The 17,660-nt window shown below is 39.5% G+C and overlaps 1 protein-coding gene across 1 annotated transcript; it reads left to right on the top strand.

The window, feature by feature from the left end:
- The first annotated feature begins 340 nt into the window (after window positions 1-340).
- On the top strand, window positions 341-17,621 carry dbh (dopamine beta-hydroxylase (dopamine beta-monooxygenase)). Its single transcript, XM_042394357.1, has 12 exons — window positions 341-1,764; window positions 4,842-4,988; window positions 6,577-6,834; window positions 7,136-7,312; window positions 10,551-10,653; window positions 11,536-11,702; window positions 11,883-12,026; window positions 13,961-13,999; window positions 14,480-14,539; window positions 14,794-14,921; window positions 15,309-15,468; window positions 17,079-17,621. Exons 1-12 carry the CDS (start codon window positions 1,396-1,398, stop codon window positions 17,202-17,204), a joined length of 1,878 nt encoding a protein of 625 aa, XP_042250291.1. The 5' UTR covers window positions 341-1,395; the 3' UTR covers window positions 17,205-17,621.
- Window positions 17,622-17,660: the final 39 nt, after the last annotated feature.

A 17,660-nucleotide genomic window follows, 5' to 3' on the forward strand; every position in this document is an offset into this window, starting at 1 on the left:
AGATACACTGTATATGGAGTATTCAGCAGAATGCATTTTGTCAGCAATGCAAAAAACTGGAGCTAGATGACCAGTTTGGAAAATGCTGCCAAGAGGACTCCACCCTGTTTGATGACATAATACTGAAGGTTTCATGGCTGGTCGAGCTAAGTTGGCAAAACCCCCAAGTGGTGTTGGTGCCTTTCAAACTTTATTTTACGTCATTCTGATTTCTACAGTTCTTTCTTTGACATTGTGTTCTCTCATTGTAATTCATCACTTCTGTCAAGCTCTCTATTTGCTATATTTTTATACTGTATTTATTCTCAAATGTGCACAGAAGGTGGGGACCGGCTAGAGAACAGTTTATCTTCTATCTGTCCACTGTTACTCACATGTTTCTCACCAAATGCAAACACACAGACGGACACAAGCGCACACATACATTTCCACAGGGGCTTCACTAACCTTTTAAAGCAACTTGAAAGTGTCCGTCTTGCTTTTGAAACCCGTAATTGACAGTTTGATTAGGTCTTTTGTAGCCTTAGGTGAGGGCTTAAGGACTAATGCATTAATGCCTTGTTTACGCTTCCACAAGTGTTCGCTTCCCCCTAAATCTGCTTTGAATCACATACCCAAAAAGCCAGGTGAGAGGCATGGTGCGTGAAATACTTTATGTCAGGAAATGTATGACACATGATTGCCAAAGCAAAAAAGACAGAGATGGAGAGAGCAATAAAGTTTTGTTAGTCGAAGCCGATTGTTGTTGATAATGTCCATGGTTGAATTTGGATCAATTAGGGACTGGCAGATGTGCAGAATCATGGTTGACCCCAGGGCTTAAAGAATACAATCCAATTTTCCTCAACAAATGTAATACCATTAGGGCGGATAAAAACAGGCAACTCACAAGGGAGGAGTCTCTTAAAAACCAGGGAGGGGGGATGAGACGGAGAGAGAGACAAAGCAGTTGCTCAGAGGAAAGAGACAAAACCCACAAGTACTTGGAACCAGAGACACCTTAAGTCTGGAAAGTTGGTGATAGTCAGGAGAAAGTTTAACTTTTTCAGCAAATGAGGGCCTGAGAGGAAAGAAAACTCAGGAAGAAGAGAAAAAACAACCTCACCTGACTGGTGCAAGAGCGATAGTGAGTCTTCTGTGGCCAGTAAAGAGAGCCGAGCTGACAAGGCAAAACGAAACTAGTGAGCGTTTAGAGAGTTACTCCTCATATAGAACTACAGCATTGTTACAACACTGGAGAAAAACTGTCCTCACAACTTTTTTGGATTGAACTTCAAATCAACTTTAGCTGAAGAGACTGAGCAAGACTGAAGGACAAAATAGGGGTGAAAAGGTAGTCACTAAAACCAACATACAAACACAAATTCAGCAGATTGAGATCCATCTTTTTGGACTATGAGGATCTTCAATAAAAACCTTCGCCTTCAGGACGTCACCATCATGTACTTCACTGCCTTGGCTACCCTGATGGTCATCCTGGTGTCTTCGTACCAGGCGCCTTCCACTGCTGTTGAAGTGTCTAGCCTTAAATCAACACCCTCCAGCCCTCTCCCGCCTCTCCCCATGCCCTTCCGTGTGCCACTTGACCCACGCGGGGAGCTCCAGCTGGCCTGGAACATCAGCTACGCCGAACAGGAGGTGTACATGGAGCTGAGGGTTGCAGAGCTGAGACGTGGCGTGGTCCTGGGTATGTCTGACCGTGGGGAGCTGACCAACGCTGACCTGGTGGTGCTGTGGGATTCTGGAACCAAGAGCTTCTTTGGGGTAAGCAATGGGGATCTATGTTATATGATTGAGACAGGGCATGGCTTACCTCTAAAAAAGTGAGGATAGCAAGCAGGTTTCTAAAACTCAAACCATCTTTCTCATTCTCACTTCCCATTTTTTGCTTGTAAGACTCATAAACGTATGGGAATTACATGAGAATCCTTAAGGAGTGGCGGTTTCCCTCTTTCTTGGTGTTGTTCATTTGTCTGTGGTCCCTGGGGCGTGAGATTGGTGTTTTTGCATGAGGAGCTGGTGGACGTCTTGGCTCATGATCACATAGTCACAAAGGATGTTATCGGCCCCTGCTAATTGGAAATCACTCAAACTGCACTAATAGCTGAAGTTCATTGGGGGATCATTAGCAGATATTAGCATATCAAAATTGAATCCTGCGCTGATTAAGATGTACAATGCCTCATTTTCATTTGTTGTCACACACAAGCCTTTTTAAGAAATCTAACTCAGATTTTTTTCTCTGAATTTTCCTGATAATTTTTCTAAAAAATAATTAATCTTGCTAAATGTAGAAATATTAATGAGAAACCATACGCAGGTTGAATACTACAGCAATTCAATGCAGTTATAAAAGGATCCAGTGTCAATCCAGATTCATTCTCTGTAGAAAAACATTTTTCTTCTTATTTTCTAATTTTCCTTTTCTTTGTCTGTGAGCGTCACATTATTAATATAAGGACTGAGACTGTGTATCTACCAAAATCTGTAAAGGTTGTTCATAGGCTACCGTGGATGCCAGACATATTAACAATTTACATAAATATAGCCAAAGCTGTGAGCAAATAAGGAGATAACTGTTTGTCTCTTACACAGCTTCTTTAGTTTAACTTGTAATAGCAGCCAAAATATTGTGTATAACTTCATTGTCTTTTTTTTCCAAAGGCGTATCCCTCTGCCATGATGAACAGTGACTCAAAGCTGCAGACAATGTGTGCAGTGTTAACTAGTTCCTCAGCAATAAATAGAAAAAAAAGGACATTTTAAATAGTTTTCCAATCAGTACAATTATTTCCATTATACAGAAAACATCAGTAAATTAGGTCGATCTACAATATAAATCTCATTTTACATTAACTGCAATATGAACTGACAAAAATGTCAAAGAAAAAAAATGGGAAAAATCTTAATGAATTAAAAAGTTATAAAGCTTTACATGGTTGCACTAGGGACTATTGTAATAGTTCTACCAGGGGTCTTTTTCATCTTTTTTTTCATTTTTAAAGTTTTTTTTTTGGTCTTATTCAGCAGAGACAAAACACAGAGAGGAAATTTCTGCAGTGAATTTCGGCTGTGATTTGATCAGAGGCCAGAGGGAGCATGCAGGACTCCAGAGGCCACTCTCCAGGCACAAACATGAAGACTACTGAACGGTGCAGTTTCAGGAGGGATGAGAAGGAACACATAATCGTGTCTCATTAGTGCCAACATACTTACGTTTGTGTGCATGTGTTAGTATTATCAGTGTGCCAATCCACCCTGAGGCATGGCTCATTAAGTTAGATCAGTAAGACTCAAATTACCTTTGAGGTTAATCCTCTTAGACTACTTATATTATGATAATCAATTTATAATTCTGGATTTGGGTATATGGATTGATTTCAGTTTAGTCCATATTGTTGCTTCATAATTAAACTCAATGTGACTACATTTAATGTAATTAGATGACAAAGTATGCACAAGCCAAGAATTTTTTTAATAAGTGCTGTATAGTACAGTACTTTGATTTTCTACCTCATTTCTAAACTCAGCTTTGTTTTTCTGACCATTTATTTCCCTAAATCCCCAGTAAACTATGTCCTGGCAGTTTAAAATCAAATGTTCATAATGTAGCAATGACATCATTGTTAAGAATTTTCATGTTAAATTGATCTCCTCCCTGCTATCCCGCGCTCTTTCTCCTCTTGTTCCATCTGTCTCTCATCCCTCAGGAGGGCAAAATTACCAGCAGAGGAAAGGTCACTGCTGTGCCACGCTTCTCTCTTTCACACACACACACACACACACACACACACACACACACCAACACTTCAACATCACACTCCCTATTTAAATTGATGTATTCAAATTGGAACATGGGGCTTTGAATTTTAAGATTTTGTCTCATCAAATCATACTAGAAATGAAAGGACAGAAGACTTTTTATTTCTCATATTCTTTCCTTTCTTCAGTCAGGTGAAGGACTTGAAGCACTTAACCATCTCACACAACACATACTGTATATTGCCCATATTTTTTTTTTTAGATTTATATATACTGTATATATTTTCAAAAATTGTTGGCTTCAAAATCTTTGCCGTTTGTGCAGAACAGTTATATAAGAGTGACAGAGATGGAGACAGAAATAAAGAGAGAGATCTTAGGTGCTATTCTGGACAGATATGAATGTGAGAAACATAACAGCAGCAGATAGACTGAGCTGTTGCAAAGCCTCCTGGCAGAGAGGTAGAGTCTTGTATACTGAGTTGTGAAAGGTTTCACAACACCAACAGCCGCAGTCTCAATGATTTCTTTTTATTTATTGGATCATAATCCCCAGTGAAACATCTCTATCAAAGCAACCATGTTGTGATAAAATATGATATGTGTAAAATTATGTTTGTGTCTAAATGGTGACATTTATTTGATCAGTGACATTTTGACATTTGAGTTTTGTTTTCCGACATTTTCCTGCAAAATTCAACGACCATGTTTACTTTTTGCTATAGTTTGAAATTTTTAGTACCACATGTAGTATACTCTCCAACCTGGTTTGGAGAGTATACTACTGCAGCGATATTGAGCTCCCCTGAGATTTATTCAGCAAAGATTTAATAATGAATTTCACTTGGCGATTGCAGCTCTGCTACGCCCGACCTCATCATTTATACATATTTTAAAATGGAAATGAGTTGTTTCTGTTAACTGATCCTCGTTTAAGAAAGTGCTGTCCATTTTTGTTTATGCAGTGTGTTTATTTATATGATTTTATTCATTATTTGGACTTGTCTCAATTATTCCGTGTGTGTGTGTGTGTGTGTGTGTGTGTGTGTGTGTGTGTGTGTGTGTGTCCTCTCCTTCAGGATGCATGGAGTGACAGTGAGGGTAACGTCTCACTGGACAGCCAACAAGACTACGAGTTGATCGAAGCCACGCAGAAGCCTGATGGCTTTTACCTGCTCTTTAAAAGACCATTCAGTACATGTGATCCCAGAGACTACCTCATAGAGGTGTGTAAAGCCTTACTTTCACTGTATATGTGTGTGTCTACATGTCAGGGGAGCAGAATGTGGGTCTATTAGTTTTCATAAAACAATTTCAGAGTGTGAATATGAATATAAATGATTTTTGGACTTGTTAACAGAAATTGAACTCTATACTATTGGTTGGTTCATTTTTGCAATGTGTACTGCTTAGAGAAATTTGGTATCCTCTTGCTTGATAGGTGATTTTGACCTAGTGGCCACACTTAGTATTAGTGTAGTATTGTAGTGTAGTTTTGTAGTATTGATTAATTACATGACACACGCTGGCTCAAAAAGACTTTTTCCCATATACAGTACGCAATCATTACAAAAGGAATGTCTCGAAAAGGTTGAATACATTTTTTTCAAGGTAACAGTCATCCCTGCACAACTCGAGTGCGAATGAGCAGCTTTCATTGGAATGAAAAGGGTGTCACCTTGGAATGTGGTAATTTTCATAATATATCTTAATCCATCAAATATCTGTCAAAATAGTTTCACTAAAACCAGAAATGTCAACCTCATAGTGGCACTAAAGGAAAACTGAGGGGAACACCGAAGTCAATCAGGCTTCAGCCTCTGGGGTTCATGAATGTCTGTACAAAATTCTGCAAGATTCTTTAGCAACTAATTGCAGAAATTTGACAAGTTTTCTCGAGGAATTCATGGCAACAAGTTATTTTAAGTACCACAGGCGGGTTCACACAGTTGAAATAGTGTGACCACCATTTTTACACATCAGCGGTGTAAACCATTTACACATGAGCAGGGCCAGAGCAAACATGGCATTGTATTTGTTGACCCACCACACCTATTACTGAAGACTCCTAAATGTTAAGAATGGTGTGCAGGACATCCTTGATCCTACAGCGAGGAATTAGACCTTTAAACTTTACTATCTTATTCATTTTTCACCCGTAAAGCACTTTGAACTTCACTATCCTGTATTAAAGCTGTTGCACACATAATGTTTAACTGATTTACAGCAGGAATTTTTTCTCCACGTACATTCATGTTATCTCACCACCCTACCAGAGCAAATGTAAAGGGCAAACACACTTGTCACACTCCATATGTCTCATGTGGCCACAAGCCAAAAAAAAACATCTGTCAATCTTGAACAGACTGAACTTGACAGTTAACAGGTGGCGAGGAGAAGAAGAAGACAACATGGGAGGGATGAGGGAACGATGGTGTTTGAATGCATGTCTGTAACCCAAAGAATGATACAGTGTATTTTAACCGAATGTGTTAGTTTCTAGGTGGACTTAAAATAGGTAGATGTAAAATACTCAGGAAGTTGGAATGATAAGCACAATATCTACTGGAGCATTCACTATAATGATTATGGTTTCCATGGTACCACGTTAGGCCTCTAAGTTGCAGACACAAAACCACCATACTCATCACTATGACAACATAATGAAAAGTTCTCTGTGTTTGCCTTAGTGAGCATTTCAGCCAAATAATAATCATGAGAGACGATTAATTTGAAATACACACGTCAGCTGTTCATGTTCTGCAGTGAAGCCATCAAACATCCTTTTTTCTCTGATTGCTTTTGATTGGTCAGGAGGGAACTGTGCACGTCATCTATGGATTCTTGGATCAACCGCTCACCTCACTGGAGCAGCTCAACCTGTCCCGGATCCACACAGGTGTGCAGAGAGTGCTGATGCTACGCCCCGACACGCCGTCGCCCACCCTGCCACCAGATGTGCGGACGCTGGAGGTTGTGGCGCCAAATGTCACCATCCCAAATCAAGAGACCACCTACTGGTGCTTTATCCGGAAGCTGCCGGAAAACATGCCCAAGAATCACATTGTTATGGTATAAACGCCTCTAAAAATGGAAACCCTTACACAGAGTTTATTTGCAAACAGCAGAGTGGGTGTTTGAGATGGAGATTGTGCACAGGCAGCTATTATTGCTCCTTGTTTACCAGCCGAGCCAAACAAAACAACAGCTGCATTGTCATGGTTAGAAATAAGAAACGTAAATCAAAGCAATATATGTGCTGATGTTTTCATTTACATACCTATCTGAGGTAGCACTATTTCCACAGCTGTTAGCAATAGAAACACATAAAACTTCTTTTTTTTTTCTTTTTCTCTCTCTGTGTTTCTGTCAGTATGAGTCAGTGATAACTACAGGTAACGAGGCCATCGTGCACCACATAGAGGTCTTTGAATGTTCTCCGGATGTCCGCAATGTTCCAGAGTACAGCGGCTCCTGTGATGACAAGATGAAACCAGGCAAGCTCAACTCCTGCCGCCATGTCCTTGCTGCGTGGGCTATGGGTGCTGAGGTATGATGGGAAACAGACACCAGCACTCTCTTCTCTTAATTTTACCCCAGTGGGAACTCTCCACTGACTATTCACAAAAAACAAAAACTGTGCAATAAAAATATTCTCAAAACTCGAATCATCCACCTACACAAACACACACACACGGTCAATTAAGAAGAATAAACTTATACATACTCAAGTTTTTGAGTAATTGAAAGAACTAATTGAAAGAGAAAGTTGGAATAAAGCTTGGTTTCGGTCCAGTACTTGTACCTATTATAAGAGATAAACAAAAAACTCCTACTGGAGTAATATCCAAGCCTAGAAATGTGAACAGAAAACCCTGTAAAGATGATCCCACACGCAGCACAAGTCTATTAAGAGCTTGGAGACAGTCCGTGCGTGGGAAGCACATGCACATGCAAAATTTCATACACTCGCTTACATGGACATTCAAATACACACACCGGAACACCGATGAAAACCATGTGCATGTACAGTATGTATGTTTAGAGCTTAGGAAGAGGCACAAAAGGTTTCATCATGGCAGATATTCTAATTCAACCTACTAATCTGACAGGCTGAGTGAACCTGAAGAAGCTACAGGTGAAACACGTTGTTTGTTCCTAATAAAGTCACAGTAAAGTAAATTCAGTGTACGGTGGTTGACTTTGATCTTCACCTAAGATGTTCCTGTAACTGACCGGCACCTGATTGAAAATACTGGCTGTGCATGGAGAGTTCTGTTCACTACTAATCTGACAATTAGCAAGTTATCTAACCAGTCAGAGCTCACAGCTACTGCTGGATGGTTATATCAACTGGAGTTTTATGCAACTTGATGATTATTTTACAGACAGATTGGTGTAATATGAGACTCCATGTGTATTTAAAATCTAACAACTTTTTGCTTCTCTTTTTATATTTACAATTGATCAAATTGACAAAACCCACTGATAATTATCACCAGACTATAAAGTTTCCCTCAGATCTATGTAACCTTTTAACTTCTTTTATCAACCTCGGCAGCTGTTTTCAGCAAGAAAAAAATCTGATACACTACTTGCCCAACACAGACAAAGTTAGCAATTAGCTTGCTTGTGACCATTGTGGAGCATTTAGCAGCTAAAGAGCAAGAACCAGAAATTTCCCTTCAGGAGATACCAGAGCTAGAAGGAGCCCTCAATTGAACTTTAGTGCACCTGTTGCGTCATATGAACTAGTCAACTAGCTAGTCAGTCAGTCATTCTTCTAGCATTAAAAGGATAGGTTCACAATTTTTCAAGTCTGTTTTAGACAATAGTCTGGTGCCCTTATGAACACTGAAAGAGGTTATGCTCACTGTAATCATTCCTCTTGCTAAAACTGGCCATTAAGAGATCCCCTCCAAACGAGTTTACAATGTAAATGATGGGGAATTTTGTCCCCATCGCTTACACTGAAAGTGCATTATGATGGGATCTCTTAATGGCCAGTATGAACAGGACAATGATTACAGCAAGAAAAACAGTTTCAATATTAATTTGGCACCTGACTATTGTTTGAAGACAGACTTGAAAATTTGTGAACCTATCCTATAAGTCAGCCAAGAAACATACTATGACTACCAACTGGCTGGCTGACGAAGCAAGCAAGCAGCCGGCTGGTCACATAAAGCAAAGAGGACAGGCAACGGTGAACCTGTCACCATATTTCTCTGCTCTGCTCCCCACTGTAACACAGCCAGCCAAACAAAAACAAGCAGGGTGCCTTCTTTGAGCTGTGAGGACAAGATTAGGTGGGAAATATTCAGGGCTCTTTCATCACCTCTTAATAGTGTTGTTTAATTCTCCACGGCACCACATCAGAAGGGAAATGCTGCCTTGCAAAAAAAACAAAAAAACACAAAACAAGAGAGAAAGAAGGAAAAGAGAGTCCAGGAAGTTTGGAAGAGGATAAAAACAATAATGTATGACACTGTCAGAAAGCGAGGAGAGAGGGCAGTGCCAGAAAAAGAGATGTGTTTGTGTGTGTGTGTGTGTGTGTAGGAGAGAGAGAGGAGAGAAGAGAAAGCAAATCTCTAAGGATTTTACTGTTATGACGTGAGAGCAAGATCAAATGAAAAAAAATCTTTCTTGCATTACAAACGGCATCAGTAGAAGTGGCTTAGCTATAATAAGTAGATCAGTTCAGAATCTATGGAGTGAAAGAAAAAGAAAAAGAAAAAATATACCTCTCAAGTTCAACTGGCCTCCCAGAAGGGGCATCCATATGAGAATACAACCTTTCTCAGGGTAGAAATGATCAATAAACATTTTTTGAGCCAGACTATAGATCCACAAAGGCCTGAAAAACATTTGAAGGCTCAAACCAAGGAACAAACATACTTTGTTGTTTGGAGCAAATGGTCTGTGTTCTGTATCACAATCATTCACTTTCAGTCAATAGATTGAAAACAAAATCAGCTACTGGTTGGGAGTTTGTGAGTAGACATCCCTTCAACTTGTGTAGAAAGCCACACTAGTAGAGTCTATCACAAGAGGTTACCTATTATTTTTGCAGTATGCACAAGAAGGTGAATAAGAGTCTGATATAATAGTGATTCCTTAGATATGCCGCTTTGACAAGGGATCACATCCTTAAGAGGGTGGAGGACGGGTTTGACATTGATTGGATAGAAGTCTGAAACTGAATTTTAACATCCTGCTGTGAAATAAAACTTTTTCATCTGGAGGTTTAAGAAACATCTGTCAAGACTCCAAAGAGGCCTGATATATGTCTTTCAACACTTTAATTGGTACATGTTTGCACAGGAATGTACATCTGAGTGACTTCTTTCTGTCATCCTCTAATAACGTCTGCTTTGAATGGAATGACAGTATACTAAAAAAAAATCTGTTTTTTTAGCTCCTTCCTCAAAAAATGTGAAATTTACTTTACCTTATTTACCTTAGTGCATGAAAGTTTGTGAATATGGTTCAGTTCCTTCCACTAAAACACTAAGCTATCTTTAACTATCTCTAATACAACTCTTAACAGAATATAACAGCAAACCACAAGTTGTGCATATTGTGGAGATGTTCAAACGTTTTAATATTAATAAATATAGGAATAAAATGCATTAAAATGCATTTTGACTCTTGCAGATAAGTTACAAAAACTTCATTTTTACTCAGCAGCTCTAAATTATCTGTAAGATATGTGGAGAGGAGTCTTTGCTACTTCAAAACAGCTGTGCAATAAATAATAAATTGTGTGTGTGTGTGTTTTCGTGCAGGCTTTTTACTATCCTCCTGATGCAGGGCTGCCTATGGGTGGACCGGGTTCCTCAAGGTTCCTTCGTCTGGAGGTCCATTATCACAACCCTCTCCTTATATCTGGTACATACACACACACGCACACACTTGAACCTCGGCATACTATATGCACTCTGTCTTTTTTTTTTTTCTTACACACACAAAAGCAGCAGAATTCTCTGTATTTCTCCCGAGGAGCTCCGGGCTTATCTTCAACAGAGTAATTCATTAAAAAAAAATTCAGATAAACCTTTTGATCTCACTATAGACTTTGCTTTCCCTATCCTGATATGACCTTAGAATACGCACACACATCTATTTTTAATTCTCTACACATCCGTCTTGTTTTAGCGTCGTTTTCTGTTACGTTTGTGTATATCATCTTATCTCTTCCTCAAAACTTTTATTGCAGTTGAACATAGAGCAAAGGCTTTGGATCAGCTTACAATCCCTGACACTAAAGGTCAAACCCCAATAATAGCAACACTGATGTGCTCAGTTAGCTTGATTTTAATTTTCTTTTTAAGTATTTTGGAGCATTTTATACCCTTATTAGAGAGTTGACAGGAAATGAGATTAGAGAGAAATGCAACAAAGATCCTTGAACTGGGGACATTGCAAATTAAACCCCAAACCCACATCAGAAATATCACCAAAATCACCTCTTAATATCTTATTATAGATAGTATAGACTATTACATTGCCATATTTGAGTCTTTTCTGTTCCATACACATTATACGCTCATCACACCTGTGAAATTCAGTGACATTATAATCTCTCTGCTGTCTGTAATTATTCACTCAGAAATCTTAAATTTGTTGAGATGAACAGCACCTGAAATAAATGTATTATTCATTTATTCATGCATACTAAATTTGTTTTGAGTATTGAATATATTAACATGATCTACTAGCAAGCTGACAGTAGGTAAAATACATTAATGATCCATGATATTCTTCATGCAGGCCGGAGTGACTCATCAGGGATACGGTTGTATTACACCCCCAGTCTGAGGCGGTATGATGCAGGGATCATGGAGCTGGGCCTTGTTTACACTCCTATCATGGCTATCCCACCCAAACAACACACCTTCTACCTCAGTGGGTACTGCTCCTCCAAGTGTACCCAGACTGTATGTATTCAATAAATCTCTTATTTATCAAAGTATTAATGATTCTAATGCTCAAATGTCAAGAATGATGAGAAAATATTTGAGCTGGCTCATATTGTTTCAAGTTTTGGTCCCTTGAGCACAATAATCTTTGGAGCCTAAATTGAGTCTCTCTCTCTGTCTGTCTGCCTGTTTTTCAAGGCTTTGCCTCCAGGAGGCATCTATATATTTGCATCCCAGCTGCACACCCACCTGGCGGGGCGTGGGGTGAGGACAGTTTTGGTGAGGGGAGGCAAAGAGCTGGAGGTGGTACAGGAGGACCAGCACTTCAGCACACACTACCAGGTGAGCGACAGCAGGGCTCGGTTTATCCAGAGGAACTCGGTGCAAAGATCCTCTTGTGTATATTGTGCCTGATATTGTATTAGATTAGATAAAAGTGAGTTTTACTTCACATCGCGCTGAGCTGTGTGCCAGAGGACAAAGATTCAATAAATAAGTGAGAAATGAAGACTGAAGCTGGCTGTTGGCTGCTTCTTCTGCACCTTTTAAAATAAAAACCAACCGAAGTCATTTCATTACAGTAAAGTCTTTTTAGAATTAGTCTTTAATTGCGCTGTGCACGACCCATATACACATAAAGCTTATGTAGTTTAGGACAAGGTGTTCCACATTATTTCAGTTTAAGTGAATATAATGGCCTTGTGATTTTTTTTTAAAGAATTGGGCAAAGGGAGTGGCACTGTACAGCTTGATCATTTTGTAATGATCCATTACAAAATTTCTTTTGCATGTACCATACTCTTTAATTAGTTGCAGGCTCAAGAAATGGTGCTACAAAGGTTATGAAAAGCCAGAATATTAAATCGCATAAATGGCATAATTCTGTATATCTCTTACTGTCAACAAATCCCATGAACAGACCCAAACCAACAATGTGTTAGCCTCAAGTCCATCGGTTAGGGTTATAAAAACATCTTACAAATGTATTGTTTCATTCTTTTAAAAATGCTCAATAATTTCCTTAATCAGCTGAGGGGGGGGGGGGGGGCCTTTTTTCAGTGGTTGATTAATATGCATGTGGTGCTCTAGTGAGTATTTACAGCAGCATGATTGTGTATGTGGCATTGACCCCTATAAACTACAGTGCGCAGGTTTTTCATAATGAAGGAGGATGTCAGTCAGTGCAACACTGTGGCTCACTGATGTTTTCAATAGTTTTTGGCACAGAGGAATCAGGCTTGGCTACACTGACAGTACTTCTATCAATTCATTGTTGGTTTTGGTCTTTTTGTGGGATTTCCTGACAGTAAAAAAATGTAGAATATCACCAGCCTTCTTTAACATATTATTTAACATATTCTTGTAGGAATAATTTGCATAATACACGCTTAACATTTCCATATGACCTTTTTACAAGTGATGATAATAAAAATGGACAGCATATCTTGTTTGTAATATTTTTGATTGAACACCTTCATAGCCAGGCAATCACTGATCACCTGACCTCACCTGAAATTTTCTGACCCGCCGGTATTTTACAGAAAATTATAGGCCTTCAATGAATCGAGTATAGCACACCAAAATCTCCATCTAGTAGACTCCTGCCCTTCAACTCAACCCTCATCATCAAAACTGACAAACAACAACATTAACAATGTTGAGAGACAGCAGCTCACATCTGTTGTGTTTTATTTATGCGCAATATCCTGAGGCAGGCACATACACACACACACACAGACACACACACAGAGCAGAGAAGGACATCTGCTAGACTGCCCGATAAAATCTCCAGCTGCTGGCGATGGCAGAATAGTCTGAGTGTACCTGTGTGGTGGTGTTTCAACCCTGCAGCCTCATTAGGCATATGAAGACTTTATCAGACCACTCTCAGCAAAGCTAATAAGCCTTTCACACACAGCTAATAACTATGAAAGCTGCCTCCAAGGAACGCATCAAGAGCAACCAGTGTTTTATCTTGCTGTGTTTGAAATAAATCTACCGTACACAACATGTTCGGCTCTGCACAAAATTAAGATGTTAGACAGGAAAATATATTGTAGAAATACTTTGTTAGTTTTCCAGTGCTGAGGACTTATTTTGACCTGAACATTTTGTCGATGAACATCACATCACAGATCTCAACCTCACACTTTGAGTGTTAAGGATGTTTTCATGTCCAAAAATACAGATATGAGAACATTGGAATCATAAAAATAAATTTTGAGTTGATGTTTTGCTTTAATATACTGTATTTCTTTTTGTGCTCTTTCTTATAGACTATAAGAGTTCTGAGGAAAATGGTGAATGTTTTACCTGTAAGTACAAAGTTGATGACTATGCCTGCATTTGAAATGACCAAAGGCCATGGCTATTACATGGTTCCAATGTGCAGATTTTACACTCAGACAAGAATGTGAATTTTTCTGTTCTGCTAGCTGAGCCAAGTACTTCTGAACGGTAGTGCCAGATGTATTCTTTCCTCCTTGCATTTAAAGTGTTGAATTAAAACACCTTGCTGCTGTACAACTGCTGTAAGATGCTTAAATGGAGTGAAAATAGGGACAGGCTGTAAAATCAGTGCTGTGATGGGAAATTCCCAGCGGTCTGTCCCGGGACACACACAAGACAAAACAAAACCGCAGCAGCTGTGCTCCACAAAGCAACATTCTGTCTCACTGGCCACCGGCCTCTCCTAAATAATTAACGTTCTGCCAGTAACCTTAAATTATCTTTAGTGCTCTTTGTTAAACTTAAAATATGGCAAACTGCTGGTGTGTTTGTGCTTGATCCTGCAGGGTGACGTCCTCATAACAAAGTGTACTTATAACACAGAAGATAGGAGCAAGCCTACCGTGGTGAGCGTCACACTATCAATATACAGTGTTATTTTCATATTGCCAAAGTTAACCTTGAGCAAAGACAACAGAATAACCTTGAGTATTCCTTCTCTAATCTTTCTCTTTCCTTCATCTTTTTCCTTCAAACTCACCATATTTCCTTCATTTTTGTGATCCTTCCCATCTCTCCCGCCCTTAATACCTTCATCTGCCTTCCGTACTACATCTTTGTCTTCTTCCCCATCTCCCTCCAAATCCCTTTCTCTCCTAAGGGAGGTTTTGGCATCATGGAGGAAATGTGTGTTAACTACATTCACTACTACCCTCGCACTCAGCTGGAGCTCTGCAAGAGCCATGTCGACGCAGGATACCTGCAGAAATATTTCAGCTTCATTAACAGGTAGCACACGCACAAACCATCTCTCTCTCCCCTCCTCCTAAAAATCATTTGCTTGTTCCTCTTGTCCTTCATTCTCTCTTTTCCATTTTGCATCTTCCTCTCCCATCTCCTGTGACTAAGCAATTTTTGTTTTCAACATTCATCCATCTCCGTTTTGTCCTTCACTCCGAGGAACCACATTACTTCTTTTAATCTCGAAAAAACCAGATGCTTTGTCCTTTAAAGTGAAACTGTTCTCCCAATACTGATTCTTACTGCTTGTTTTCCCCCAATCTCTCTCCCTTTCTTTTCTCCGTCTCACTCTACCTCCCTCCACCTCCCTCCCAATTTTTTATTGACTTTCCTTCAACCTCTCACTCTCCTCCCTCTATCCAATCCGCCCTCCAGGTTCCAGGAAAATGACCAGTGTGTGTGTGGTGAGGTTGATGTGACAGAGCAGTATTCTCAACTACAGTGGGACACATTCACTGGAGAGGTGCTGGACTCCCTTTATAATACAGCGCCCTTCTCTATGCACTGCAACCAGTCGACTGCACAACTCTTTCCTGTGAGTCCCAATTCTCACACACATACATACACACACACTAGACTGCCGAGCCACCAATTAAACCAGTTCAAAAGCAGACATTAGCTGGACAGTACAGTCTGACAGGCTGAACCAACGGCTTGTTAACTTGTAATTTTAACACTGACACACACACACACACACACATACACACACAAGATGTCTGGATTGGAATGAATAAATCAATTACAGTAGAAGACTGTGTGGAGGCCTTTCAAGGTTTTTTTGTCAGAAAAAGATTTCTCCGTGATGTGCAACATCAGTTGTGCAAGTGCAAACAAGGACAGCTACATAACACAGATTCCAGTGTTTGGGTGAATACATCAAGAGCACAACTAGGCGGAGAGTCACAAAGACCAGAGATGATCTAGGTTTGGAAACAATCAGCAGCAAAGAACAGGCCAAACAAGACATGTAGAAGGGAAATCCAGATCAGGAAAAGTGAGGACCTCACAAAGCGTACTGCTGGATCTCTACATACAGCACATGTATGCTAATGTTGTTGAGAGTTTTCATTTTAATATCAACAAACATGGGGGTCTTTAGAGAGGCTGGAAATGATTCCATTAATAGTGCCACCACTGGCAGGCAGTTTAAAGACTTTGACCACAACTGCTTTCCAGATATTTTGGAGGAAGCAATCATGCGTGAAATAAATTCAAAGTAATGCAACAGTAGGCTTATAGCCAGTGTTATGGTGCAGTCAGACCCGATTTGACTTCCCGTTCATTTCTATGTTAAACAAGGCAAGACACATTCAATTTCTGTGGCAGAGTGACCTGCCTATTTTGCTTTGCAGAGTTTAGTCTGATTGAACTTTGATGCAGGACATAATGTTGCGCACCAGTTTCCAGCCAGTTTGAGAGGGGAGGGTTTTGGGTGTGTTAGGGACCTGTCATTCGGGAAATATTGTTTTATATTGTTATTTCATATCAGCCCAGCAAATAATACAAGCAGCAGTGAGTGCAAGAGCAGCGGCAGAGTTTAACGACAGAAAATATTTAATAAAACAACTTACAACTTTTATAATTGACTATCTCCCCCTGCTTTTGGCCATACCACACACAAATTTTGATCTGACTGCAGCTTTAGATGCACACATGTTCTCACTCTCACTAAATGAGCAGATAATCAGCACAGACATCATAAGTGGAAAAACTGATCATAAATCACCACAGCAAATTATTTTTGAAGCATTAATAAAACTGCACAATGTAAACAAGGTTATTCGTGTAACTTGAGTGATAAATTAACAGAAGAATTTGCATAAAAGTGGACTGAAATGAATCTTTTAACACAAACTAATGTTGAGAGACAGAGCCTGGTAAAAAGGGAAGGAAGCAGCCTTTTCAGTTTTACAGCTCTGCCTACAAAAAATATCTTCAAGGCCAAAATAAAAAAAGAAGTGTTCTTGAGTTATTTTTTAAGATGTTGACTATGTTTGATACACTATTCTGTTACAACTGTGCAACTACTTCAGTAAAATCTGCTGTCTAAAAATCAAGGACACCACCAATTTTGTCATTATTTGAAAGTTTTTACAACCAAACAACACATCAGATGTTAAAAACATCATATATCTGTTTCTCCAGGGAGAGTGGGACAAACAGCCTGTACCGGCGGTGACGTCTGTCCTCGAAAAACCTCGTTACCCCTGTGAGGGAGGAGCGAGTCCCACCAGCCAGCCCGTGGGACTCGCCCAAGGGGGGGCGGCCTGAAAAACTGCACACTGCAGCCCAGGGAGAAGCCACCTAACCTGGGAAACGCTGAAGAAGCTCCTGTGATTTGATAGAATTTGCCCTGATCTTATCTCTGCTGGGCTTTCTGCCACCTGCTGTTATATTCTTATGCAAATTCTCATTGTCTGTGTTATTATTAGTGCACACAAGTTAGTATTAGTCCTATTCATATGTCATAAAAGTAAACTTTAAAGTAAATTAATATGAATTTACTACTCCCACATATTTCTTTTGCTCCATTTTGTCTCTTGCTCGTCTTGATATTGACTAAAAAATATCACTAACACATTATATTATTTGGTGGATATTTTTAGTGTGTAATAAACAGTTCTATTATGTATGAGTTTTATAGCTTACCACTTCTATATTCAGTGTGTCCTTTGCTACATGTTCCTGTGCGTGTTTGCTTAATTTTTTGTGTGTTCAATTGAAAGA

Source organism: Thunnus maccoyii, chromosome 19 (assembly GCF_910596095.1).
Source record: "Thunnus maccoyii chromosome 19, fThuMac1.1, whole genome shotgun sequence".
NCBI lineage: Eukaryota > Metazoa > Chordata > Actinopteri > Scombriformes > Scombridae > Thunnus > Thunnus maccoyii.